The sequence below is a fragment of the Orbicella faveolata genome, unplaced genomic scaffold, assembly GCF_042242905.1.
Source record: "Orbicella faveolata isolate gen_17 unplaced genomic scaffold, um_ofav_v1 contig_4, whole genome shotgun sequence".
NCBI classification, from domain to species: Eukaryota; Metazoa; Cnidaria; class Anthozoa; order Scleractinia; family Merulinidae; genus Orbicella; species Orbicella faveolata.
The window spans coordinates 5,757,501-5,784,929 of NW_028301569.1; the positions used below are offsets into that span (position 1 = coordinate 5,757,501).

At 39.9% G+C, this 27,429-nt stretch overlaps 4 protein-coding genes across 5 annotated transcripts in view; 1 reads left to right on the top strand and 3 right to left on the bottom strand.

Moving 5' to 3' along the window:
- LOC110041182 (DDB1- and CUL4-associated factor 1-like) overlaps positions 1-19,220 on the top strand; it is a 38,776-nt gene extending 19,556 nt beyond the window's left edge. For both annotated transcript variants that reach the window (XM_089276534.1, XM_089276535.1), the window contains exons 18-34: positions 1-66; positions 911-1,005; positions 1,576-1,689; positions 2,644-2,783; positions 3,182-3,257; positions 3,728-3,789; positions 4,101-4,167; positions 4,815-4,886; positions 5,321-5,380; positions 5,874-5,956; positions 7,250-7,334; positions 9,324-9,557; positions 15,736-15,829; positions 16,113-16,217; positions 17,179-17,252; positions 17,796-17,876; positions 18,478-19,220. The exon at positions 1-66 is cut by the window's left edge and continues 16 nt beyond it. In XM_089276534.1, the coding sequence (XP_089132660.1) occupies positions 1-66; positions 911-1,005; positions 1,576-1,689; positions 2,644-2,783; positions 3,182-3,257; positions 3,728-3,789; positions 4,101-4,167; positions 4,815-4,886; positions 5,321-5,380; positions 5,874-5,956; positions 7,250-7,334; positions 9,324-9,557; positions 15,736-15,829; positions 16,113-16,217; positions 17,179-17,252; positions 17,796-17,876; positions 18,478-18,645 (1,676 nt within the window). In that variant the 3' untranslated portion in view covers positions 18,646-19,220. The remainder of the gene's footprint in view (positions 67-910; positions 1,006-1,575; positions 1,690-2,643; positions 2,784-3,181; positions 3,258-3,727; positions 3,790-4,100; positions 4,168-4,814; positions 4,887-5,320; positions 5,381-5,873; positions 5,957-7,249; positions 7,335-9,323; positions 9,558-15,735; positions 15,830-16,112; positions 16,218-17,178; positions 17,253-17,795; positions 17,877-18,477) is intronic.
- Positions 11,215-12,384, bottom strand: LOC149101213 (beta-1 adrenergic receptor-like). The gene has a single exon (XM_089276540.1). The coding sequence runs from the start codon at positions 12,379-12,381 to the stop codon at positions 11,254-11,256; it is 1,128 nt and encodes a 375-aa protein (XP_089132666.1). The 5' UTR covers positions 12,382-12,384; the 3' UTR covers positions 11,215-11,253.
- A 1,259-nt stretch (positions 19,221-20,479) lies between the features above and the next one.
- On the bottom strand, positions 20,480-21,518 carry LOC149101214 (adenosine receptor A3-like). Its single transcript, XM_089276545.1, has one exon. The coding sequence runs from the start codon at positions 21,494-21,496 to the stop codon at positions 20,612-20,614; it is 885 nt and encodes a 294-aa protein (XP_089132671.1). The 5' UTR covers positions 21,497-21,518; the 3' UTR covers positions 20,480-20,611.
- Positions 21,519-23,611: 2,093 nt separating this feature from the next.
- Positions 23,612-24,848, bottom strand: LOC110041181 (melanocyte-stimulating hormone receptor-like). The gene has a single exon (XM_020746461.2). The coding sequence runs from the start codon at positions 24,708-24,710 to the stop codon at positions 23,823-23,825; it is 888 nt and encodes a 295-aa protein (XP_020602120.2). The 5' UTR covers positions 24,711-24,848; the 3' UTR covers positions 23,612-23,822.
- Between the last annotated feature and the right edge of the window lie 2,581 nt (positions 24,849-27,429).

Sequence of the window (27,429 nt, forward strand, 5' to 3'; positions counted from 1 at the left end):
AGACACACATTTCATATCCCGCAAAGGAACTACTACAACTTGTCCATAGTCATCTCACTGCTCAAGGTTTGTTCTCTACGATTGTGTTCGTCTAACGTCTTTTGAGAGGCGTGGATGTTGCAAGACTCTTCTCAAACTTATCAAGAATTCATCAAGTTTAAACTAAGGAAATCATGACCGTGACGATGTCTGAATATGATATTTGATCTTAATTATCCGGAATAGATTTTGACGATTTTCTTTCTGCGTTTTCTCCTAAGTTTTAGTTTCGATTGAGAAGATCTATCATCAAACACCCAGTGTTTGATAACATTACCAAACACCTTGAAGTTCGTCAAAAATACTCTGCTACGCGTCCTATTTTGTACTGTTTTCTCGTTGTTTGGAAATGTGGTCAAACACGTTCTTTCGTGTTTGGCCAACCACGAACGTCCCGTTTGCAACCACTCAAAATGTCAAGCCTGGGTGGTTGATTACAGGAGGTGGTCGCTTACGAGAGCTTAGACCATTATTGGGTCAAAATTTTGCCTGATTGGAATATGGTAACTGCCGCCTTACCCCATGCGCCAATGCCGATGTAATGTTTTACTCGTGTAAAAAGTCAATTTCGGGAAAAATATCCGGTTCTTCCCATTGAGAAATTTCCGTCTCTTGTACCGCCTAGGAATACCATAATGTTACAACACCTTATTATAAAATTTTCTCTCTATTATTTGTCAAGTTTTCGCTTACCGGAGGTTAAAAACAAAACAAAATTTCAAGCTGTTAGCTCTAAAAGTGGTAACTTACAGGAGGTTCCAAATATAGTGATCTGACTTGGAACGTTCGGTTTTTTGGAAAACCGGAGGTTCGACTGTATTACTTGATGTCCTGGGGATTTATTGTTACAAGTTTTGTTCTTTTAATTCAGGTCTTCACGAGACAGCGGATGTTTTACGAAGGGAAGCAAATTTACCCGATCCCAGACCAGAAGCCAGTACCATGTCTACACCCACGAATAGAAAGGTATCTGCTATGTATTTTTTCCCTTTGTTGTTGTTACGTTGTTCTTTTCTGTATCGGCGTGTTTTTAACAAGAGGTGCTCCGTTGCGTTGTGTTTGCTTTGGAAGGATATAAAATACAGGAATCGCTATTCCTTTTAGCTAAGCACATTCAAGCAGAAACGTTTGCATACGAGCCAAGTGGCCCATCAGGCAGTCGCTTATTTCCGGTTTAGGCAGCATGAAACGACTAGGAATATTTCTACTCCCCCCTGGATGGGATGCTAGTCCATCGCAGGGTTACCCCCAGCATTAAGTTCGCCAGTACTCATTTATACACCTGGCTGGAGAGAGGCACTATGAGAGTAAAGTGTCTTGCCCAAGAACACAACACAATGTCCCAAGCCAGGGTTCGAACCCAGACCGCTTGATCCGGAGTCGAGCGCACTAACCATGAGGCCACCGCGCCTCCCATTTAGGCAGAAATGGTAAATAGATAAGATCTTCCTTGGAACAAATAAATGGATTTTATCAGTAAAAATCGGATTAAAGTAAAAATGTTATGAACTGTTACGCCCATTGCTGTTTTCATAGGTTCGTTTTAATCACACCTCAAGCCTGTCTACAGTGTCCACAGGCGCCAGCACGCCCGGGACCCCATCATTAACACGCTACAGGTTTAACGACCCAGGAACTCCCGTAGAAAAGGTAAATATCGTATGCTGAAGTCTTTTAAAATTTATCACAATGGAAGGAGGGGAACCCACGTCTATTCGATTCAAGAATCAAAGACACAAGGTAACTAGGAAATGACTGAGTCAGTCTTTGCCATTGTTAACCATTGTTGACTTATTCTTAACTCTTTGATATTACCTTAGCTCAAACGAACGGTCGGTACTTCGAGGAAAATTCGGATGAAATACATTCTTCCTAGACTACGAGTAGTCCGTTTTTCGCTCAGTCCATCGTGCGTGACGCTAAAGAAAACCGCGAGAAAAAATGCCACGGGGGACAGGGGGCCATTTTTTTTCCCTCGCGGTGTATTTTCGGTCTCGCTCGACGAACCAAGCGAAAAAGGAACTACTCGTAGTCTGCATTCTTCCTGAACGAAAATTCCTAACTGAAATTTCAGAAAATTCTTTGAATATAATAAACAACATTTCTGCATGACTTCGAATGGGACACAGCTTCAGCATTTCATGTTCCGGGCTCTGTAGGACATAACGTTACTCTTGGTTGTCACGCGCATCTGGAGTGCCCAGATGTCGAGTCGAAAGCTCTGCTACTTTGGCAGAGCTTTGGCAGAGCTGCACACGAATTTAAAACTGATCTAGTTCTTACTTACATAACCTGCATTGTTTTCTGCTGTTTTGTGCCCTTTTCTGTACCCTTTTCTTTTCTGTGCCCCTTTCTTTTCTGGTTTGTTTTCTTCCTCTCGGGTCAAAGCAATATGAATAATGATTTCATTTCATTTCCTGTGTTCCTAACACAGGATCGTTTGACCTCTTCACAACGGCTATGGTTTGCATCCCATTCCGACGCCGATCCTCACTTTTTACTCTCATTGAAACCTTTCTACAAGCGCCAGTTAATTCTGGGTTAGGGTGGCCGTATTTCAGTGGTCCAATTGCTTTTATTTATTTATTTATTTATTTTTTCTAGCGGCTTCTTCCTGACATACCTCGAACTACGCGCCCGCCATCACCCCCTACGCTGGACTTGATCGTGACGCGGTATCTTCGTGAGCAGCATGCTCAGTGCAACAATCCAGTGTCCGCTGGCCCACCTTTCTCCTTACTGCGGTGAGTTGTGAATGACCTTTTTAGACAGGTAAACTTTACTACAGATGCAAGCGCAAGAAGCAAATGTTTTCGTTGATTCTAGTGTATTTTGTTTTCTTTAGTTTCATGATGTTTGTTTTAACTCCTGTACCTGCGTGTTAACTTGTGTTGCTCGTAAAATACCTGAAAAGAGAATTGTTTCTCTTAGTAAGTGTTTGCAGTTTGTAGTGCTTTCTTCTCATCACTCAGATTACTTTTTTCACGTTTTTACACTTCTACCGTTGACGCTAACTCAATGAAACTTTAAATTAATTTTTTCACTATTCATTAAATTCATTGTTGACGTAAAAAAACTGATTTCGAGTCTAGCGCAGTATTTACCATGTATGCAATCTCTCCCTCTCTAACCTTTCCTATAGACCTCACAAATGTCCTGAACCAAAGTACAGATATTACGCTCCATCAAACATGACAACACGGTTAAAGCGAAGAGAGGTAAGGAGAGCTGTGTTTCGTCGATTTCAAATACACAGTTGTTCTTTTTTAATATAAATTCAAATGAGCAGGCTACGTTAATCACAGAGAGTGTCGTCTCGTAACTGGAGGTCTTCGCTAACCCCAGTTTCTTGTAAGGCAAAATATAGAAATTGTATTCTGATCTTGAAACTTGAAAGTTTAATCCATATTTTCCATTCCATACAAACGGTTTTAATTTCACTTTTGAAAGTAACCCTTAATTATTGGATTTTGCTGTACTTCCCATTAACTACCCACGAAATCCATAAGTGATCGCGACGTGGTCGCGCGCGTTCTCCCTCACTTGCTGTCTGTTACGTGTGTTTGCTTCGAGATCTTTTTAGTTCGTTCATGTTTTTGCTTTCATGTTTTAGCCATTGGTATCGTTTAATTTTGGTTTTTCAGTTCACTCAGTTAAAAACCTGTTTGATGTATTTATGGACTTGCAGGTTATTCCTCGCCATGGAGGCTATTATGGTGCGAGGCTCAATAGACGGTTTGTGTACGGCAGGTAACATGATCCGTACTACGCTATTCTTAAGTTTTGATCCGCAAACTTTAAAAAAGACCGTAAAGTACTCTTGACGTGCCTAACAAAATAATGTAATACAAAGTGAGCTCATGGTGAAATCTAGCCCTGTTGGCTTGAGAGAAAACATTTTTACTGTTCCGTATAAACCTCACTTACTCATCCTGTCCAGTTTTGCCCATTGTACCGTTTTCCTTCCAGCTATGTCTTTTGCTGTCTTGAACAATTGTAATTCACGATTCAGATCTTTCATTTGATGTCATTAAATGCCTTTTTTTTCATTTGTTCCGTAGATTTAAACCTCTCAGAGTTATTCGAGACACTGAGGAAAACAGCCTTTTCACTTGTGCCTCATTTTCGGTGAGTATTCCTATTTTAAGTGTCGAGGGAACATTATTAATGTAAAATACGTCCGTCGTACAAGCGAACAGTATAGAATAGACCGATTCGGCTAACGTGTGCACATCCTTGTTGCCACTCAATTCAGGCCATGTGATGATTCATTTGGGAGGTTACAATTGTTCTGTTTGTACATGCTCCCATGTAATCAGTTGCGTGTGACAAATAGGCCATTTTTGAGTTACCCTGGGCCTGTTCTCGTGTAAAATCTTTCATTTGAAAATGCGTTTGATTTACATGAAAATGAACCTGTAGACGAGGCTCATTTTCATATGAATTGTTTCGCACAAAGACTCGTTTTAACAGCGAGGCAAAAGGTAACTCGGAGATGGCCTATTGAACAATTGTAACCGCCTAAATGGGTCACCACGTGATCTGAATTGGATGCCAACAAGGATGTTAAAACGTTGGGCGAATCTGTCTGTGATATTTTTAGAGGGCTAATTCCTTAGCCAACAGTTTCCGTCAATGATGTTGCTAAGCAACTGAACTTATCCTTATGACGTCTCTCCAAAGTAATAGCTTCAGAATAGTCGAAGATTAGACTATACAAATCGGAACTTTTTTTGTGAATTAATTGTTATTTTTTCTTGTTTTTATTATCCCAGCCCGATGGCAAGTCGGTTTTACTTGGCACCCAAATAGGGGAGCTAAAGGAGTACAACTTAATCACAGGACAGGTATCCTCTAACGAATGCATTAATTTAATGTCTTAAGCTTAGTTCACACTAGCGACTAACGACATAAGGACGTAAGAAGGACGTTGTGTCGTTATATTTGCAGTGTGAACATCCTGACATAATGACATAACAGCTACATAACAGCATGAAGATAACGACATACGAAAAAAATTGGCACCCAAAGAGTACATGTCTTGGATGCATAACTCATTTGCATTGACGAACACAAGCGGATGACAATAGTTTAAAAACTGATCTTTTCCTTATGTCCTTTTGTCGATGTTCACATTACCGACATAAACGATTATGTCGTTTATGTCGCTAGTGTGAACCAGACCTTACTCATGCTGAAAAATAAGATCATCTTATGATATGCATTGTTGTCATTCTTACACCACTTCGTTAACGTCTGACTTGGATTTGTTTGGTCGTAGGAAGAAGCGACCTACCTCTGTACCGCAGACAGGGCCATTTCCATGTGCCAGTGTTCAAAGGTTAGAGGATATTTAACAGAGTAATGTATTCCTTCGTGGGAGTGTCATTTGCATTCCTGTCCCCTTCTCATTTCGTAGCAGACTCGAGGGAAATGACTCCAAATACCCAGGTAGGGAGTGGGGCCGTCCAGATAGTTGAACGTCCAGATAGAATCGCGAGAGAACCGTCTACAAAAAAAAAAAAAAATATATATATATATATAAGAAGTAATGGCCTAGTTTGAAAAAACAGTGTTAGATGAGCATTACGGAGACTCTTAAAATGGCTAAGGTTGGGAAAGATAAACATGAATTTCAGCCTCAGTTTTCCCTCTGAAAAGGAGGCTTCGGTGGTGAAGTAAGTTTGGACATTAGTAACGCGTTTTTTTTTTCTTTCAAGCGTTGCAAAGTGATTTAAAATCGCAAAAGAGCCCCTCTCTCCTTGTGAAGTCCTCCATTGTCTCTCCATAGCTTGTGTATGTGTACTTAACAGTGTGTCTTACTCGACTTCCAGGACCGTGAACTGTTGTTAACCTCCTCGTCATCTGCCTTGCCTCCATGCGCTCTTTGGACGTTTGGAGACGTCTTCGAAATGAAGTAAGTTTTGGGCATTCAAAACCTTTTTTAGAGTATTATCAAACTCTAGTTGAGGTTTTTTACGTTCTTGATTTACTTTATAATGTCTTTGCTCTGTTCTTTTAACGCTAGAGCATATCATAAACTTCCCCGAACATGCGCCTGTAGCTAATATTTTCCTGCGCGTAAACCGCTTGCATGGTTTCCCGCGTTTGCAGCCGGTTATATGTTTCCCCTCAAAAGATGCAATTTCTGACGATGGAGGGACGAATTAGTCGGAGGTTATTATTCTGACGGCACGTTGGAGAGACTCGCGGTGCATCGTGGGATGCTTAGGGACTATTTAAGGTTTTGGCGGGAGATTTAAGTCATGTTAAGTCGGTCAGTCGTAGTGTTCGCCCACTTTATTTTTTATGATTATGTTTCAATTTGATCAACTTGTGTAAATAATTGTAGACTACCCTTTCCTTTGGGACTCGTGCTGCTGCATTAAATGAGGAATACGTTCCCACATATTTTTGGCCACATATAAAGGGTGGCTTTTTAGTGGTTTTTCGTATTTGGCGTAGTACAGGTTCTAATTCTTGGAACCATTAGTTAAATTTGTATGGTAAACAGTAGGATGGCTGACTGACGCATCCTCAATAAACTTTTCACAATGAATTTCTCGTGTGAGTGTAGTCAGATCAAGTAATTACTTGACTTCCCGCCCTTATAACCGGTTACACGTTTTCCTACACATTTAGCAAATCACGTTTTCCCGCCCTTGCAACCGGCAGCTTGTAACTGCTTCCAGGTTTCCCTCGCTGGCAACCGATTCCAGTTTCCGGCGCTTGGGCGCTTTCCATTCAACCAAACATTTGGAAACGAGGAAGAGATGGTACGAAAGTTTCCTTGGAAAGTTTCCAGAAAATCCGGAAATTGTTGAATTTCCGAAATGCGAACCATTCAACCGAAAATTCCGGGGAAAAATCCCGGGGAAAAAAAAAATTCCTAAAATTTGAGATCAACTCGCGTGGTAGTCCTCTTTTTTCCGAAATTCGGGAAAGTGCTGTTTCATTCGTCTCCGGAAATCCAAACCAGAATCCTCTATCGAGTGGAAAGTGCCCATTGTCTTGAGTATTTTTATATATCAATCGGGAAAATTCCTACGGTTTGTAGAACGTTTTCGAAAAGCTCCGTTTTCATGACAGATTAGTGTGGACGGTAGGCCTAACTGGAGAAATAAAGCTCCTTCGGCATATTGTGGACGGAGCCTTAGTCGTTACGCTCATAATCAGTCGTTGATGTTTCTTTTTTGTTTTTCTCGTATAGACATTCCTTTAGTGAGGACACTTGGGTAAAATTTAGTAATCTATCAGAAGACAGAATTATTGGAACACACGACGCAACTGCTCATGTAAGTATTGTATAGTCAGAGGGACACAGTCAGCTGGTACACATGCGCATTAGATACCATTTCATAGCTAATTTGCATATCACAGAGACGTGATCCATACTTTTTTAAACCAAATGTGATAAAAATAATATGATTAAACGACTGAAAATCAAGCAGAACACTGTGAAGATTGCAGGAACAACGCAAGCTTCTGCACACGAAGGAGACTGAGGCATAAGATTTTGTTGTAGCAGGGGCAAGTTTGCAAGAGCAGTGCACACAATGTGGCATTGAAAATTGAGGCTATTTTGTCCTTGCTTCTTGACCCTCGAATTCAAACCAGCTGAATTTCGTGCGACATGTTCTGGGACAAATGTTTAGTGAATTCTGCTCCCCTAGAGAGTTGGTGAGTTTTGACCCACGACACGTGACGTGTTCTCCTCCAATCGGAACGCGTATTTGAGTTGGGAGGTATAACAACTGTCAACAGCGTTCGAGAAATTGAGTGGCTAAGAATTGCTGCCGTGTACAGTCGACCATCCACTAACGGCCACCTCTCTACAATGGTCACTTTTCTTGGTCCCGACGGAAAGTCCATACATTCGCTCTTATTTTAACCTCTCTAGAGCGGCAACGGCCTCTAAAACCGGTCCAAACTGCTAAAATAGGGACGTTAAGATATGGTAGGGCTAGGTTGTAGTACGGCGGCAATTAGTGAAGATCGCTTCCGGTGACGTCATGAGGCGCGTACCAGAACGGCTTTCCCGCCGTAGCCTTGCTACGTACTCTTCACTCTCACGTACTCTTCACTACGTGAGTATAAGCCTGCTGTTTACTTCTCATTTTAACGCTTTTTTCTCTGTTTTAACAGCCTAGTTTGAAGATAAAGTTCTCAATCATAAAAATCAGTTCTAAGATCATTGTTTCTTTGTCATTTGTACAGAAAATTTGAACGATTTTAACACCTACCGCGAGATGATCAATTCAGTCATATTAGTATCGGGCCGAACAGCCGTTTATAAGAAAGCTTCGAATGTTCTAATAGGAGCTATAATTGTTTATTACTGTTCAAAATGTATTTTATTATAATCGAAAGTTTGTATTTTCGGGCTTATCATGTAATCGTCGTACGAACAACCTGTCCGTGTTAAAATCGAGGTTTTTTTGTTTTTTTTTTTTATCAGAGTTTATATTTTGTTTTGTGGTCGGAATTACAGGCGGTTCTATCAAGTTCTAAAAGGCAAATCTTAGCTTTGGGAGATGTAAGACGGATGCAGGAGAAGGAAATCATTGTCATTAATCAAGCCTATTTCGTATGAAAGTAGAGTGATCTCTGGTTTCCTTGAAAGTAGTCATTTTTGTAAAGATACGTAGAGACTGCACATACCGTTGCCGTAGAGCAAAATCTTAATCATTTGAGTTTGGCGGGTAAAACACCGTTGTAAGCCTAGTCCCTCACGGCCAAAGTAGCCGTAGTAGCACCTCGCCGTAGCGTATCTTAAAGTCCCTGTTAACCTCTCGACAACGGCCAGTTAATCAATTACTGGCGAAAGGTGTATACAAAACCACACTTTTTTTATTGTAAAAGGTCACCAAACTTGATCCGTACCACGCGTCGTTGGTCTCTGTTTCTATTCAGTTTTTGTTTTATTGATATATTTTGATTGTGTTACGTATTTACAGGCTAAAATAAGTATTTTTACAAATAATAAATGATGTACCCTCGAAAGGAAGGTGTCATATTACAATCCTACCTCACCATAACGGCCACCTTTCTACGACGGCCACTTGCCTCTGTCCCCAAGGTCGCCGGTGTAGATAGGGTCGATTGTATTAAAATTCCTTTTATAAAGAGAGACAATACTGTTAGTCAGCTCAAACTGAAAACACCCGAAAGAGTTAGACGACGTATGTTTAGGCCGGTTGTCATTTGGTCAGACTCGATCCACTCACTATTTTTTCTTTTTTCCTTTCTTTTTTCTTTTTTTCATAATATTTTTTTCCCCTCAGATATACGATACAGCAACAGGTCACAAAATTTTAACTCTACACGACTCCAACAACACCAATAACTATTCAAAGAACCTCGCTTCGTTCAACCCGACAGACGACCTGGTACTCAATGACGGTGTATTATGGGATGTCAAGGGAAAACGGGTTATACACAAGTTTGACAAGTTCAACAACTTCGTCAGCGGCGTCTTTCATCCGTCGGGACTTGAGATCATCATCAACTCGGAAATTGTATCCTTGATAAATAACCAATTGAGAACTTCTCTTTTTCTTTCTAACAGGTTCAAACAGGTAATTAAATTAGAAGATAGAGTTCAATAATGTGTGTTTTTCTCGGTTCATTGTAATCGCTCTCTGTTATCTGCTTCGCGTCACTACAGCTCTAACAACACGAATAATCTTCTGTTATACTCAGGGTGCACGGATTAAACACTAGTTAACAAAAGAGGAAGCAATCGATCGAATCCCTACTTTATGAGCATGTATGGTCACCGTACGGGCCGCACTCGCTCGCTTGCAGGGAAATGACCAATTCCAAACGTATAATTACCAATGATTCCACGAGCGCCCGTTGGATATGAGATGGTAGATAGCCAACGAGGCGCCAAGCGCCGAGTGGCTATATACAAATCATGTTCAACAAGCGTGAATGGAATAACTTTTATTAAAAACGCCCCCAAAATATAGAAACCTAAAGTAAAATTACCTCCCCCCCCCCCCAAAAAAAAAAAACAACAACAACAACAACAAAAAAAACACATACACTTACCATTTTTGTAGAGCGGCGTAATATAATGGCTCTTATAATCCATCGAATATTTTTGCTGGCGCGCGATTGGTCTAAACGCGACACGTGACCGGATATTCACCAGCTAAAATTGGGAATATCCCAGAATATTCCACAAGTTTCAAAACTGCGCGTGTTGCGAAAAATATATGAAGGATAATAAACACAATAGCCTCCATTTGACTTTGAAAATATGCTCGGATATTTGTCCTTGGACGTTATCTTTTCTTCAAAGCTCACAGTTTTCTGTTCCGTTCTCGGAACAAATAATGTCCGCGGACGAATATCCGAGCATATTTTCGCGCCAAATGGAGGCTATTGTTTATATATACTATGATGGTTAAGCCAATGAAAACTCTTGAGCTCGCGAACACGGACGCAGAAAGACTTGTTTACTGCCGTACGCATTTTGTTTGTTTGTTTGTTTGTTTTTTTTGTTTGTTTTTTTTTTTTTAAAAAAAGAACTTCCCCATCCTCCAAAACAAGAAACTTTCTTCTCTTGTGGTAATTTTTCCTTGTACTTCAGACTGTTTTGCAATCAATCTGTTTAAGGTGGAAGTTGCGCACCATTTTGTAAATCGTGAAGGAAAATAAAAAAAAAATTGTCGAAAGTGATCGATGAGAATAACGCGAATTATCATTCGATGCATTTTTCCTTCCTTTTTCAGCAGACTTTGGAAAAGGCTCGCGAAACGTTGGAGGACTTGGAGGATAATTTTTAATACCGTCCAAAATGCGAAAAAACCGCATCCCGCGGTTTCGGAGCATACCGCAATAACGTAATTCGAGATTAAAATTACCGACATACCGTAAGAAAAACTGTTCAATACCGCGAACCCCATTGTCCCCCTCAATTAAACATACGAGGAAAAGAGGCCTGTGAACAGTCTATTTTTTTATCGAATGGATAGCGGCCACTGTCTTGAGCGTTTGATATATCAGTGAAACACTGTCTCTCGTGTTTGATATATTACATCGAAACTAAAACTAAAGAGAAAAAGAATCATTTAATCTGTACTAATTAGGGTAAGATATCCAAACCATAGTTAGTCAAAACACAGTCCTTTGTTTAAACTTAATGAATTTTTAATAAGCCCGGTCTTTTGAGCTAAAGCCTTCAAGAGATTTTCACCTATGTCCTCACAGAGCTGTTTCTTCATATTCCTCTTGTGGCTGTGTTCGCACTGTCGTGTCGTGTTCATTGTTCATTGTCTCATTTCCCTGTTGTTCTTCCTCTCTGCTTGCCCCACGATGTTGTCGTTGCTGGACATTAGTTGCGACTCCAAGCTGCCGTGGTCCAAAGATTTTCCTTTCAAGTTCCTCAGCTTGTGAAATAGTTTTTCTCGACAACAACTGAATGAAAGCTACGCGAAAACATCTCATTCTAGCGGCGTAAATCAACGGATTAAACAACGAATTCACTACTGGTAATAAAGTAACTAGACATAAAAATGAATATCCATCATAAGAAGGGATGCTCTTTTTAAGGAAGGTCATAACATAATTACTTATTTTTACTGGAATGTAACACAGAATCATGGCGAGTAATAGAACTATCGTCGTGTACAAAGCTTTCTTGTTATTAAGTAACTTCTCCTTGGCTTCTAAAGAAACTTGGTTAGCAGCAATTTGTTTCTCGGCACGGCGGACTTCCTTGTATACAGAAACATTAAAGAAAATTATCGCGGGAAACAAAATGAACGGTATAAGAGATCCAGCTATTATCATTGCAAAATGAATGTCAGTCTTCGAGAGTTCCTCTCTGGGAAGAAGGATCACTACAGCCCACACCAGACCAGAGACAATGATGATACGACCTTCAGTCACCTTGTTCTGGTACGTGAAGGGATGTTTAACCGCAATGTAACGTTCTAAACTGATTAAAAACAAATGGTATAACGACGCTGGAACACATTTTCTTGTAACAGCAAATGATGTGTCAGTTAGACTGCAAAACGTGTCTGTTTTACCTTCGAAGAGTAAGGCAGAGCTGGCGATGAGTAGAGGTTGAACAACTAGACCTACCACGAGGTCAGTTGTGGCCAAACAGGCGAGTGCTATGTTAGATTTGGTGCGAAGCTGTCGTTTGGTTTTCACTGCAACCATCACCAGGATGTTGAGCAAAATGATTAGAGGACAGGTGAGGAGGTTAACGACGATTCTGACGATAAATACAGCGAAAAGATCAGGAAGAATCATTGCGGGATTTAGAGGAAGAAATGCGAAACCACAACTAATCAAAGTGGTGTTGGCCGTAGTGTGATTCATCTCTCTTCCGTTAACTGACCTTTCGTGTTCTTTAGATAGTTTTCTGGCGTAGCACAGTCCCCTGTTAGGTGGAGTTTCCTTGGCAGTTAATGTAGAATTAACACTGTCCAAGAAAGGCTCCTCATTTATCTTGTTCCTGCAATGACATGGTACTTTAAACGTGCGCTTAATGTTGGTTGTGTGAACTAGTATTTGCACGAGTATGTCTTTTCATGAAAAGACTATTATTAGATGTTTTGTTATTCATAAATAACGTAGCGGGCGAAGGTTAAAAATAGAATGCAAATTATTGGAACCCCGGGAGAGAGCAATAGGAGGAAAATGAGCGCCGAAGTTTAGGTTTAAAAATTGTTTCAGAAACACTTGCTTACGCGCTTGAAAAAGCTTCAAATCTTCCGCCACTCCGTTTTGTTTGTGTGAGTTTGTCTGAGTTATAACGTCACTCGCGCGCTTCGCTATTCTGCTCATGTAACTGGAATTTGCGATGCTCTTGAATATAGCAAAGTATATAATAAAACAATTGCTTAAAAATACAAAGGACAACTGAAGCTGGAACCGGTGTTTGCGTAATCGAGCTACATATAAAAAGGCTTTGTTCGCAGGAGTTCTGTCGGATTTAACACTTAAAGGACAATGCTTAAAAGAGTGTACAAGGAACTTTTGTAACTCTTTTCAACAGTTGGATTATGAGGTCGAGATCGTTGGCGTGATAGTTGTCGAAGGCCGGCGTAAATTATGTAATAGTTTTAGTATAATTGAAAATCTGCTGTAAATTACCTAAATCCTCTTCACAGACATTTCGAAAACGTGAAGAAAAGGCCGCAATTTTGTTTACAACCGCACACAGCTAGGCTACTCACTATCTACAACAGAATAGATAGTGAGAAGCGTAAATAAGAAAACATCATTCTTGATAGAACGCGAGAAGATTTGTACTAACACGGTCTACAAGTTTACCTCTACAGGCTATATATAGCTTCAATAGACCTATTTCTATATATTAAAATTCATCCTGAAACAAAAGACCTCAGCACAGAGTTTGTGGGGTTTATTCCCCAGAGTGTCGTGCTGAGGTCTATTGTGTTAGGGTAAAAATTGGCCTATTTATCTCCACCTCAGTTCACCATGTGTCTTCAAAGGCAGATTGTCATTGATGTTTGTAGCGTTTATTGTTTGATGGTTTTTTTCGTCACTTCTCTCCATTTCGTTTTCTTTCGTCGCTGTTTATTTTTTCAAGATCGCTCAGCTTTTTTTTAGTGATCAAGGCGGCTTTGTGTTCGTGAAAGCGGTAAATTTACTTTGAGATGTGCGAATAACTGAAACGATAACGAAAACAATAGCACCAAAGGTTCATTGTTTATTTGGTCCGCCCTGAAACATTAATGAGCAAAGCTTTACTCCTCGTGGAAAAAAACGCTCACGTTTATTGCAGCTCTTTCAGTTAACCTCGCACGTGAGGTATTAGCGATTTTCCACTCGTAAGACCATTTTTCTGTGGTTTTTGTTTTTCACTGTTACATGATTTTTGGTTGAAAATCCTTCTTAAATTCAATTGGGCGAAAAAAAGAAAATTGTTTCCAAATGACGAATTTGAAGGACCTGGAATGCTCTGACAAAACGACCCTCGTTTCCACTTTGAGATTTTAGCATTTTCTTATTGCTTTCAGAGATCAATGCGATCACAGAGAGAGTGGTCTCAGGCGATTATAGAAATCGTAGCGAGCGTTGCGACAATGTTTGCTGAGATAGCCTTGAGTTCTGTTTCAACAAGTGCAGCTATCATATGGAAACCGGCAGTCATAAAGATCGCTCAAGTTTTTCTGTAGCGATCAAGGCGGCTGTGTGTTTGTAAAAGTAGTAAAATTACTTTGAGAAGTGCAAGTGAGTGAAGCGATAACGAAAAGAATAGCTCCAAGGGTTAATTGTTTGTAGACCCGCCCTGTTACGTTAATGAGCAGAGCTTTATTCCCCGCGGAAAAACGCTCACGTTTATTACATCTTTTTCAGTTAACCTTGAACGTGAGGTATTAGCAAGGATACACTAGATTTTGCACTCATTAGACAATTTTTTTGTAGCTTTTATTTTTCGTTAGTACATTACTTTTAGTTGAAAATTCTTCTTAAATTCAGTGTGGGGAAAACAATCTTATTTCTTCAAGTCTGAAGAAGAAAACGTGTGACATGATGTTTGCCTTAGCAAGTACACCAGCTCTCTTCTTCCACCCATGCCAACTGGACAAGAGTCTTGTTTCGTAAAGTTGAATCTTTGATCCGACAACGTTAACTGAAATAAATGTATCTTAATATTTAAGTACCAATAGGCAATATGTCACCTGGGGTGACTCCCATGTAAAAAGAACGGGGGTGCTCGTGGGAAATTTTGAAAAGAGCCTCTAAGAGGTACCAAGATCCTGTTTTGTGGGCGTGGCTTGAAATTTTTTTCACTCCCAAGAGGTACCAATTCTGAGACAAAATTAAAAGTCAGTTGATTTTCACATATCTCCTGTCATATGTTTTCAGCTCAATACCTGAAAGCTACCGCAAAAGCTCCCGGCGTGCACCCGTTGAGGCTGAACACCGTTAGAGTTACCAAAACCGCTTTTTTAACCCCTTAAAGGTACGACGAGCACCCCCGTCCTTTTTATGTGGGAGTCCCCCTCCCCCCCCCCCCCCCTCCGGGTATTTCATCATGTTCGTCAATCAAAGACAATATCCTGAGAACAATAAACATTCTACGCGCTGACCACGCTTAAAAAAGCGGAGTTTACATTTTTGTGATCTGTTCTTTTCAGAGAGGCTAAATTTTCAGACGTATGATTGCAGATGAATATTGACGTATCATTTCGTAAAACGAGAAAAAAAAATTAAAAAATTGTCGGAAATGAGTGATGATAATGGCCGTTGCCATATATATATAGGTATCTATTACATCCCGTGGTGTAGCTAAGTTAAACAGATTGTTTTCCAAATTTGAACAAATTCCCAGTGAGTTGTAACTCACTGTCTTTGCCCTCTTGGGACATTCTGGGAAAGGGACACAAAATCTTTTAATTTTAACTTTTTCTACGGTGTCAAATAAGCGAAGAAAGCACTTCTCGTGGCCTTTCCATGCATATGAAAACAGGTGAAAAAGGTGTTGGTTTACAAGTTCCATGGGAAGGAGTGGGGAGGGGTGGGAAGGGTAGGTTTGGTTGGAGCGCGGTACTCGTGGAGTCATGAAAGGTCGAAAGGCCAGGTCCCCTGGAAAAGCGTTATTGTTCATTATGAGATCGTACACATACGAGATTACGTGAGTAGACTTAATCTTGTTTATCTGTTCAATTTTATCTTGAAAATCCTTGACTCGACAAACAGTGGGATCTCCGTTCGTTTCATTTGCTTGATACCTGCCCATCACTGGATCAGTGTCACGTGATTTTCAACAACAGTGGTGACGTCATGTACGGTGGTAAGTTGTTTGATGGCTTCAGATCGTGTTCCTTCTAACTTAGAAAGTCAAAGTCTTAGATTCAAGGGAAAAAAAAAATTTACGGTGAACTTTTTTTTTACGACCAAGGGTTAAAATTGTTTTTTGGGTCGTTTTACCAGCAACCACTGACGGTTAACCCCATTAAGACCTTATTCGGGCTTAAAATTATCTACTTTTCAGTTCTTTATTTATTGGTGCAAAAAATAATAAGAATCGTTCTTGAACACTTGTCTAAAATGAGTCTTGTAATTATTTCTTGCAGTAAAGCATCAATCCGATCCACTGGAAATACCCTTGGCTTCCAGGCTATTAGGACCGTATGAGTCATCCTTTAGAACGTTCGATGCAACAGACTACCAACCAATTGGTGAGAAGGATAAGCGAAAAGAAATATTATACAGCGTTTTTGCCAAAGGTTGTCCCAAAGAACGTGAAAGCGTACGCGTCAATTTCGATGCGTAGTAATAGTTTGGTGTTGCTTGACTGAGATTCACGCTGTTTCACCAAGAAGGAAGGATAAAGCATGAAAACACTTGTTTGTGCTGTTTCCTTCTACCACGGTGAAGTGCTTTGAGCTTCAATCAAACAACCATGAACCACCGTGACCATTACCCATGATACCTTAAGACCTTACGCTTTTACGCTTTGGTGAGACAACTTTTCTCGGAACACCTGTGTAATATTGTTGAAAAATCCCAGTGTTTCGATTTTGTTATATTTTCCTCCTATTTTGTTTCGTTTCTTTCTTTCTTTTCTTGGGTTTATTCAATCATAGGCAAAGTTACGATCAATCGCGCTTAGTTCATACGCGTTTTCGCGCCTTTTGCGCCAGTTGCCGGGTTTTTGCGCCGCTTGCATACTCTTGTCACGGTTTCTAATTGGTTCATTGTGTTCTTCCCATTTGTTGTCATGGGCCAGATGTGCGAAATCGCTGGTTTCACGACAGTCAGTTGCAACCCGCCCATTGTTCTGTATTTGTTTAACCAGAAACATTTGTTTATAGTAACTCGAAAAAAATAATCATCTTTATAGGGGTCGTCATAGGTTATGAAACGATGATGTAAAGGGACATTCCAAGGAAACTAGAGGCTTTCTTACTAAAAAAAAGAATGAATTTTCGTTGTATATGCAAATCGTTTTTCATCGGTAAATAGGAAGGGTACAGGAGGCGATGGGCTTTCACCACTTTCCACTCGTTGATGGATTGTACAGTTTATATACGGGGCATCTCCAGGATATGTTTCCGATTGAAAATATGTTGTTGTACTTATCGATGTAACGAAAAATGCATTACAAGATAAATTTCAACTGAGGTTTTTCTTCATCAGCTACAATTGACGTCAAGAAAACGATATTTGACCTATGTACGGATGTTACTGACAGTTTTGTGGCCGTTATCGAGGTAAGCTTCCAGAGATCTAGTCAACAGTATTTAAATTACTCTTGTATAGCATAATTTTAGTATTTGAAATATATTTATTTAGGTATTTTTAATTTGACGTTAAGCATTGTAACTTAAGGGGTTTTTTTTGTTATTCATTTACCACTAAGTACTCCAAGTGTTAGAAGATTTGTCACATAAATAAAGTTATTTACTTATTTAACTTTTACTGTGTTATGACGAGCATGGTCTGGGAGAATTGTTTTGTATTTATTTTCATTGTTTATTTATTTATTTGTGTATTTTTTAAAGTATTTATTTATTTATTTTCAATTGATTTGTTTTTGGTTTGTTTCTTGTTGTTGTTTTAATGAGAGGAGCAAAGTTAACTAATTTAGATGCTCTCCCAGGTGGGTGCTTCAAAAACTGAAAAGTATGAAACCGAAAATAGTTTGAAATAAGAAGGAATCGAGTAGTGCTAATTGTGGTCACAATTGACTTGAGAGCTTCTCCCCTTGAAGTTATTTAACCTTATTTCACCAGAATGCCCGCCTTTTATTTCAGAACCAGGCCAGCACAGATGAGAGTGTTTGTCGCGTATACGAAGTTGGAAGGATGCGTAGGGCGGATGAAGAGGACGAGCAGGTAAGAGAGGTTTGAGGGCATGGTGCTTAACTTGCTGGTTGTTTCTACATAAAGTTTGTTCGCTCATGTCTCAACAGAAGTTTAATATTTTCAACATATGAAGTCCTAAACGTTTCATTTTTCGCTCCTGAAATTGACTGAAACTCCCCCGTTACCTCGAATTTGAGCCCGTTTTTTTTTTTTTGTCCGAAAATTAAAGAAATGGTTCATGCTTAGCGTGCGTATATCGAGTTCTGGATGCACGAGGGAAGTTTGGACAGCACGAAAGAAGCGCGAGAGTTGCTCGAGGCGATGGTCGAAAGCAACTCTAGCTTTTTGAGTGCTCTCCAAACTTGGCAAGAAAAATGAGTAAAGACATGAAATCATAACCCTAATACCTACAAAAGAAGTGTCAGCAACCTTATTCCCCTTTCAATGTTGGAAAATGGTAAAATGAAAACTTGTGTTAGATGAATGTGTTTTGTCAACGTTGCTCAGTGGTGGGGAGTGGCAAAATGCGTATAGAATGACGTTTTCCAACCCTTGGGGCGAAGGTCTTTTACCAAGTATCCTATCTATGTAACGCAATCCCCTTACTTTTAATATTCTTCTTTGTTCATAGGAATCCGACGAAGGCGGTGAGGAGGACGATGACGTCGATGATGATGATGACGATGACAACGATGATGACGACGATGATGATGACGATGATGATGACGAAATAGAAATCACAATTTCAGGAGATGACGATGATTCGGACGAAGATAGTGATACACTGGTAGCGTTTTGAAGGACTGCAGCATGACCGTGCCTCCAGAAAGGTCAATTCAGGTCACAGGGAATTTGACAACAGGAAGGGAAGGTAGATGGAAGCACGTCAACGTCAACGTTCGGTTTTTAATCACCCGTCTCAAACGAAACAAGTCATAAAGTTCCATTAGTTTTTACCATGAATTTGAGAAACTCAAAACCGTGACCAAATAACAGGATCCTCGACGATTAATGATATGATTTTGTAGGCAGCACTCGTTGAGTGGCACAAATCCATCTGGAAGTGACGATGGGCAACAATGGGGAGGGAAGACGGCGATTACAAAATAAAATTGAAACCTCAGCATACTTTAAATTCTGTTTGCAAGACGACCTCGTACAAGCCGCTCAGTCCTTGCCTTTGTCGACAGCATTCAACCCGAACGACATACAGGATTAAACCAATATGGAAAAAAATAATTTTTATGTATCATTATTCCGACACAACTTGTATTTTATTTTTAAGGGTGAGGGGATTTTCTCAATATGTTGGATACATATCTCAGACTTGTACATACTGTTTGTACTTCGGTTGAATAGATGTATCTGAGAACATCTTGACGTTACTACCTCGTCTATTACTGACGTTTACTTTTCTATGGCAACCGTAGAAACAGAAATTCATAATTCCCCGCTTTAATGAATGGTATTTCCACATTTTCTGATTGCATAGTTTGTATGTCTTTCTACTCTATCTACCAACGCTATTTGAGGAGAAGTTAATTGAATTTAGTCTAAAATTACCACGACAGTGTTTCCCATTGGGATCTATTATAGAAACCTCTGTGAAGCGGATTCCCTCGCCCTGTCCGCCCTCTATATTTAAGGTTTGTAAAATTCCTGGGGATGGTACTCTGTTAGTCTTTGGGTTGGGTACGCCGCTGAGACACAGAAACCCTTTACCCTATACCAGACCATAATCGCCTCTTTTTTGCAACCCCATTCCAGACTAGGTACCAAAAACCCCTACCCCATCCCAGACTAGCTATTTTCCTTGCAGAATCTTTATCGCTATCTTAGTCCAACATACGTGGACTAAACCAATATCTTACAAAGTCACTTCCGCGTTTCAATCTCTATTATATAACCCCAGGTAAAGAACCCTATTCTACATTAAATTATTTATACACTGGCCACTTTTCCGGAACATCATATGCTATTTTAGACCAAAACTGTCTGATCTCTATATTCTATCCCAAACTGAACTACCTGAAAACCATACACTTCACAGCGACACATACCTATATAAAGGTTTTGCACGGCAGCCGTGTTTTATGGCAGGAACAATAGATTATTTTTCCTATGGCAAAAAATTTTCCTTCTAATGCAAAACATTTTAATTTTTCTTGCCATACAACATGCCTGCCGTGCAAACCGTCCATAGCCTATATATGGGAGTACGCTCCCCCCCGGGGGGGGGGGGATGTTGCACAATGCTTGTTAGTAATTAAGATTGAACCACTTCTTTATACTGTGATAAAGTTCCAGGTTGTTAACCAAAATATCCTAAGCTCGTTACCAATTTAAATGTTTGTAATCTGCCCTTTAAAAAAAAAAAAACACAGCGGCGACGGTAATACAGGCATATTGACTCTTTCAGTTCTAGTGTGTCAATACGTGACAAACAAGCATCAGATGAAGTCTAAAATGTCACATTGTTACTTAGTGATATTTTGGAGAAACGCTACTTCCATGATTTGTCAACACCCTTGAGATTTTGATTGTTTCCCGAAATTCCACTACAATTCCATTGCAATTCATTCATGGCCATATTCTGCTGTGTTTACTTATTGGTCATAGCACTGGCGGTTTCAGTGGCAGAGTAGAAGGTCCCTAGACTTTCTTTCTCAGGCCTGGTCCCAACTTAAAATAAAGTTAATTCGCTTTGTTACGGCTGTTACCAGCAATTACTTGTGTTTGGTTTCCCTGGTGGATCAATTGGTTAGTTAACTCGAACAAAAGAATCCTCTCATCGTGTCCTTCACTGCTTGCCTCACTTCCCTCATCTTCCAACAGTACAGAAATGGGTTAAGAGAAGAGTTTGACAAGACGAGCGAAAATGTTACACACATAGCGAGGTAAAGAGATGGTGTAAGCAGTCCAGTGACAACAAAAACTGCTTTTATTAAGCCGAATGGGACATAAGAAACTAGACAAACGGTTTGCACCCATAGTGCACTGGACACCGTCTTCTTGTATCGTGCAATATTGATTGGAATTTCTCCGGTCAGTTGTTGTTGGTGGACATGGTCTCGCACTTGAGTTTGATGTTCGCGAAGTATGAGAAATATTTTCGAGTAACGAGAACTTGAGATTATTATACACAACAAAAGCTCAATGCAAATGAGAGTTAAAAAAATGTCGGCGTTGTGAAATAATACGACCGAAATCAAAACATTAAGCCAAAGAGAAGCAACACGAACCCAGACTCTCTTCAGAGTTACTACCTGTCTGTATCGCAGTCCCAACATCAGGGCGAGAAGTCTGTCCACACTGATGGCAGTCATTGTCAGCATTGATACGCCACAGAAAATAGCACCGATACCATGCACAAGTAACTGAACATAATAGCAACGTTTGTAGTGTTCAGAAGACATTAAGTTGATGGCGAAAAGAGGTTGAATAATAAGACCCACGGAAAGGTCAGTGCTCGCAAGGCAACCTAGCAAAAGCTGAGATGGTGGATGAAGGGACGATGGTTTTTGAAGAACAGCAATGATCAGAAGATTTCCTAGAAATGCAGTGACGGATAGAGGAATATTCAAAGCTGATATCACCATCTGCTGATGTGTTTCGATGAGAACAGGCCGGCAAATAGTCAAGTTCACCATTTTTCGTGTCAATCCTTGCTTCCTTGATATTTAGGTCAAGAGGCTATGTTCCTTTAGCATCTCTGAAATTCTCTGTTGAAAACCGGTCGAAGGACTGTCTCGAAGTGAGGCTCTGACAGCACCGCCTCCAATTTAGAGACATATCAAACCGTTGTCAAAAGATGAACAACTCGTGAATCTGAATCCACAATGAATAGCTTTAACTGCTTATGTTTTAATTATTTATTGTAATTAGTTTTACTAGTGGCAGCTATAGGCTCTAATTGCTTTATACTGGGGAACGTTTCCCTTACCTGTGGTGAATGTCCTATTTGACCATGGCTCAATCAGAAGATACCGCGGTGACCTTGGCTGTTAAATTAATTTCCTAACAAATTTCTTTGAGCGTTTCTTAAAATTCAGTGAAGACACAATATCATCAGAACGCTAGCTGAGGTAATATGAGAAAACTATAGGACAAACAAAACTAACGCGTTTAAAATGAAAAAGGGATGGGACAATGAAAAAAAGTTAATAACTAAATTACTGCTAAGTACAAAATACAATGTTACATTTAATAAGTAATAAAAGCATTAAACAGTAAAAACCCAAAGCATTTAGCATGAAAAGCTATGGGGTGATGATGTTAGACCAAATCTACATAATACTTTGCGTGTAAGCTGAAGTACACAGTCGGGAAACTTTAGCTGAGGAAATTATTTTTATGATCTATACACAGAAAAGAGACCGCCAGCTGGTCTGACGAGAGCCCCCTTTGTACCCCTCAAATTATGACATTTATACAGAAAATGGTTCATTCATTTCAAGAAATTAGTATACGCAATTAAAGTTAACAAATCGAATGTGGTTTAGCGTGGTCTGTTCTCTTTTCGACAACGATACGCGTCATCACAGTGATCAAAATGTTGCGGACTCACGAGGCGCAGCCGGCCAAGTGAGTCCACATCAATTTTGACCATTGCGATGACCCGTATCGTGGTCGATAAGAGTGCAGACCACGCTAAACCACATTTCGATTTGTTTTTTACCACAATATCAACGTCAAAGAAAATGCTTTTTTCAGAGCGCGCGCTGAAAAAGGCATTGCGAGACACATTGACGCGAGCAGCGTTGTCTGGACTCTTATCAACAACGGCAAATTAGCCAATCAGATTGCGAGATTAGTAGCAATTGTGGTAAAACAGAGTATTGACTGGGCCAAGTCCATCCAACATTTACCGCTTCTGAGGAGCACAACTGCTTCACGAAAAAACAAGATTGTCATTTCTTTCCACTCATTTTAGTACCGAATTTGCAGGTACATCACCATAACAATATAAACCTGGGTGATGATTGGTTTTTTTTCCCGTCCTATGAGCCGTTTCATCTATGAGGGGAAGCAAATTGGAGAAAGATAGTTCTACACGGGTGGTGGAATAGGTATAACTCGCGTATAACTAAACAAAGTGGTTGTCGTAGTTCTCCCTATCAAGAGGGATCCCTACGTACTATGGTGATACAGCCATAAACGCACTAGTTACACTACTATGCCATTTTTCTCTGCTCGTTTCTTCATAAATTTGCAGCGGCAATTAGGTTTCAGAGGAAATATATAAGAACCGTGAATCCTGCCCTACCTAGTTACGTTTCCCTTCATTGGACATACATTTTTTCCCCTTAGATATAAATATATAATCTTAAAACATCTTTGCACAAAATGTCACAAGCCTCCTCTGAAAGACAGTTTCTTTGAGGAAACGTCAAACGGAACCCATTCTTCCAGAATGGATATTTCCACACGACACTAGAATGTTTTGTAAATAGTAAGTTACCATCATGTCTAATTGTTGTGAATCCGTACTTCCTCCGGGTTTGTATTTCTATATATCTGACGAGACAATCAAATCACGTCACCTCCATTGCACAATTAAACTTTCATCAAGACCGTACCTACCAAATGTATTCTACATTTAAACACGATCAAATCACGTCATATCCGTTGCTGATGATATTCGGGCCAAAGTGTCGGTACACAATTTAACTTTCATCAAGAACGTACCTACCAAATGTATTGTTCTACATTTAAACATGACGAAAGACGCCCCCCCCCCCCCCCCAAAAAAAATCAACTAGTGACGTCATAATGACAAAGTACCTTAAGTTTTTTTATAACAAGCGATGCGTATATTCTGCTATGTTTATTTAGGGGTCATTGTGCTGGCAGTCTAGATTTAAATTATGAGTCCCTGGACTTACTCTTCCTCTTTCCCACGCCAAGTCCAGCCCCCTTAGGTTTGTTATAATGACAATTACTTCTGTTTGCTTGATAAATAAATGACTTGCTTAGTTAACTCGAACACCAAAATCCTCTGATTGTGTTCTTTACTGCTTGCCTCACTTCCCTCATCTTCCAACAGTACAGAAATGGGTTAAGTGATGCGTTTAACAAAATGAGAGAAAATGTCACATCCAAAGCGAGGTAAAGATCTGGTAGGAGAAGTCCAGGGATAACAAGAACAGCTACTGCAAAGCCAAATGGGACATAAGAAACAAGAAATATTGTTTGCACCCATAGCGCACTGGACACCGTCTTCTTGTATCGTGCCATATTGATTCCAATCCCTCCGTTCGGTTGTCCTTGGTGGACCTGGTCTTCTACTTGACCTTGATGTTGGCGAAGTGTGAGATATATTTTAAAGTAGCAGCAAGTTGATGTTATTATACACAGTATCCCCTCTATACAAGTAAAGGTTACAAAAATGAAGTCGTTGAAAAATGATATTGCCGAAATCGAAACATGATAAAACCAAAAAGAAACAACAAGAACCCAGACTCTCCTCAAAGTCACCACCTGTCTGTATCGTAGTCCCAACTTCACCGCGAGAAGTCTGTCCACACTTATTGCAGTTAGCGTAACCACAGATACTCCGCAGAAGATGGCACTGGTGGTACTTAAAAATAATTGAACATAATAACAGCGTTTCGAGTTTTCTGAAGACATTAAAAAGGCAACGAAAAGAGGTTGTGTAATGAGACCCACGCAAAGGTCAGTGCTCGCAAGGCAACCTAACAAAAGCTTAGATGGCTGATGAAGGGACGATGGTTTTTGAAGAGCAACGATGATCAGGAGGTTCGTCAAAAATGCAGTGACGCTAAGAGGAATATTCAAAGCTGATAGAACTATCTGTTGTTGTCTTTCGATAAGAGCTGACAAGCAAATAGTCAAGTTCACCATTTCTCTTGTGAATCTCTATTTCCTTTCCAGGTTGGTCAAGAGATAATGTACATTTAGTGTGGTTATTAAAATTTTCTGTTTAAAATCTTCCCATTGTCTGTCCCTAGAATGAGGTCGGAAAGCACTGCATTAAGACTTTTTCCTGAAGATGAAGAGAAGACAGATTTTTAGTATAGAATATTGTGATCCAAAGGGCATTGAAGACACTTGTCACATGTTCAAGGAGAAGCTTTCCATTTCTAGTTTGTGGGGGGACAGGAGGGCGGGAGCCCGGGACAATAGGGGGCGGGAGGGGTACGGGAGGCGGGCGGAGAGGAAAGGGCGGGAAGCGGGAGAGAAATGCGAAACGCTAATTTTTTTAATTCAACAATGCGTTAGAATACTTTCAAAAACAAGAACCCAAAATATAGTTGACTTGCATTTAACGTCTTCTCAGTCACTTCTGAGACTTCTGAGGAAACGAGGAAACGAAAATTTGCGCTTGGGCTGAAAAACAGGCTTACTTCCGGTTAAATAGTAAACCCGTTTACAGTGGTTACGTCATAAGTCACGAAATGTCAAGCGGCATGAGTGCACGTGTCGCGTAAACTGTCAAATTGCAAAAAGGTGAGACGACCTACTTCCATGATTTAATTGTCTGGTCCCAATAAACGCCGGACTGGTTACTGGAAATGCGTATACTTTATCAGAACACGAGACAACTTAGAATTAACTTTTGAGACCGTCGTCACTGAAAACGGATTTCAGAAACAAATCTGAACAGCCGGTGAAAATGGACTGAAATGGTGAAACTCAAGATAAACAAGTAGGTCAAAACTTCATTGAATTAAAACATATGGCAATAGTACTCTTGTTAAATTATTTAAAAACAAAGGAAATGCTTAAGAATTGCGACGCTAAATGACTAGGATGTGTTTTGACTGCCAATTTACAGGGAACGGGAGCAGCACGCGGAAGGGCGGGAGGCGGGAGATAAAGGTACGGGAAACGGGAGAGCAGGGTACAGGAGGTGGGAGGTTTTGACCTCCCTGTCCCCCCCCCCCTCCCCCTCTAGTTTATAATTACTGACAAGAAGGTACCCATTATTACTCGTTTAGTCGCAATTCTCGCTAGTCAGGGAAAAATATACATAAATCTAGATAATCAAGCGAAGTTAAGATGTGATATAAGAAACTCAGTTACAGAAAACACAATTCGTGGCACTACATCTAATTGAAAATAGCAGGCTTCCCCATCAATGCCGTTTGAAACCGCTATATCATAGAGTTTATGTAATCACCTTAGTATCTCAAGCAGGAACTGAGATTCTTACCAGAGTTGTGTTATCCCATTCTAGTAATCATTGAAAAGCTTCAGACCAGTTTCTGTGGTTGATAATTCGATTTCACGTTTTGAGGTACATCGTGATGAGTGTTACATAATCAGCTTATGTAATTCTATAAATTCTGTCACCTTTCAGGTATAGTTGCAATATAGATGCAGAGACGCTTCTGGAACTTTCTAAGATTTACATAAGCATAGAAACTTGTAAATTTAGCTCAACATTCATTCATTACTACTGTGTGTGTGTTCGAGGAATACAACTTTTGCCAATGGGAGTAGTTGACAATGACTAGAAACCTTTGCCAAAACGTGAGAAGGTCGTTAATCTGGATCCACAGCGGAAAGCTTGCATCTGTTTATGTTTTATAACTAGCTGTATTAGTGGCAGTCCTGTAGGATGTCAATTTTACATACTTAAAAGCTTTTACTTTACCAGTTGTGAATGTGCCATTCAATCATGGCTCGATCAAAAGACACCGCGGTAATAAATTGGTCTAAACAGTTAAGTTAATTTCCTGACAAAGTCTCTCTTTGAGCGTTTCGGTAAATTAAGATACGATATCATCAGTGCTAGGTGAGATTATATGATAAAACCATTAAAGAATAAAAGCTGACAAGCTAATAAATAATTTGCAGCTGAGCTCAAACTTCAATATCAGATTCAATGTTAGCTCTACACTAGGTCAGCTGATATTCTAATAAAGTCATTGCACAGTAAAACCTAAGGCATTTAACATGAAAAGGTATGTGGTGATCGTAGACCAGATGTGACTAATAGTTGTCAGCTAAGCTCAAGAACACAGTCGGGAAACTTTAGCTAACGAAATTAATTTTATGGTCCATTTATACACACAAAAGGAGACACCTTTACATAGAAAAACCTGGCCCGAGGGCAACCCTCATTGCACACCTCATATTATGAAAATTTAAACAGCGAGTTCATTTTTTCCCAAGGAATTAATTTTCGTACTCAGCAGATTTCGACTTTGAGAAGACAATCCATGATTTTCCTGATTCTGAAGAGTAAAACTGTGTATGATTTCTTTCCGCTGATTTCAAGACGCCGCTTTGAAATTACTTCTTAGAATTTGGACGTACTTCAACATAATAATATAAAACAACGTGATGATTCGCTCTAGCCTATTAAAGTATCATTGATGAGACGAGCTAAACTGGAGACGAATGTTTATTGGGACAAGAATGGAGTAGAATGGGTCCGACTTTTGGGTATGACTAAACAATGTGGCTGTCGTCATTTTTTCCCGTACTATGGCGACACATAACCATAAACGAAATAATACTATTCTGCAATTATCGGAAAATGAAGGTAAAATGTGAAAAGTTAGAAATTCTGGAATGTTGTCTTACTTCCCTCATCTTCCAACAGTACAGAAAT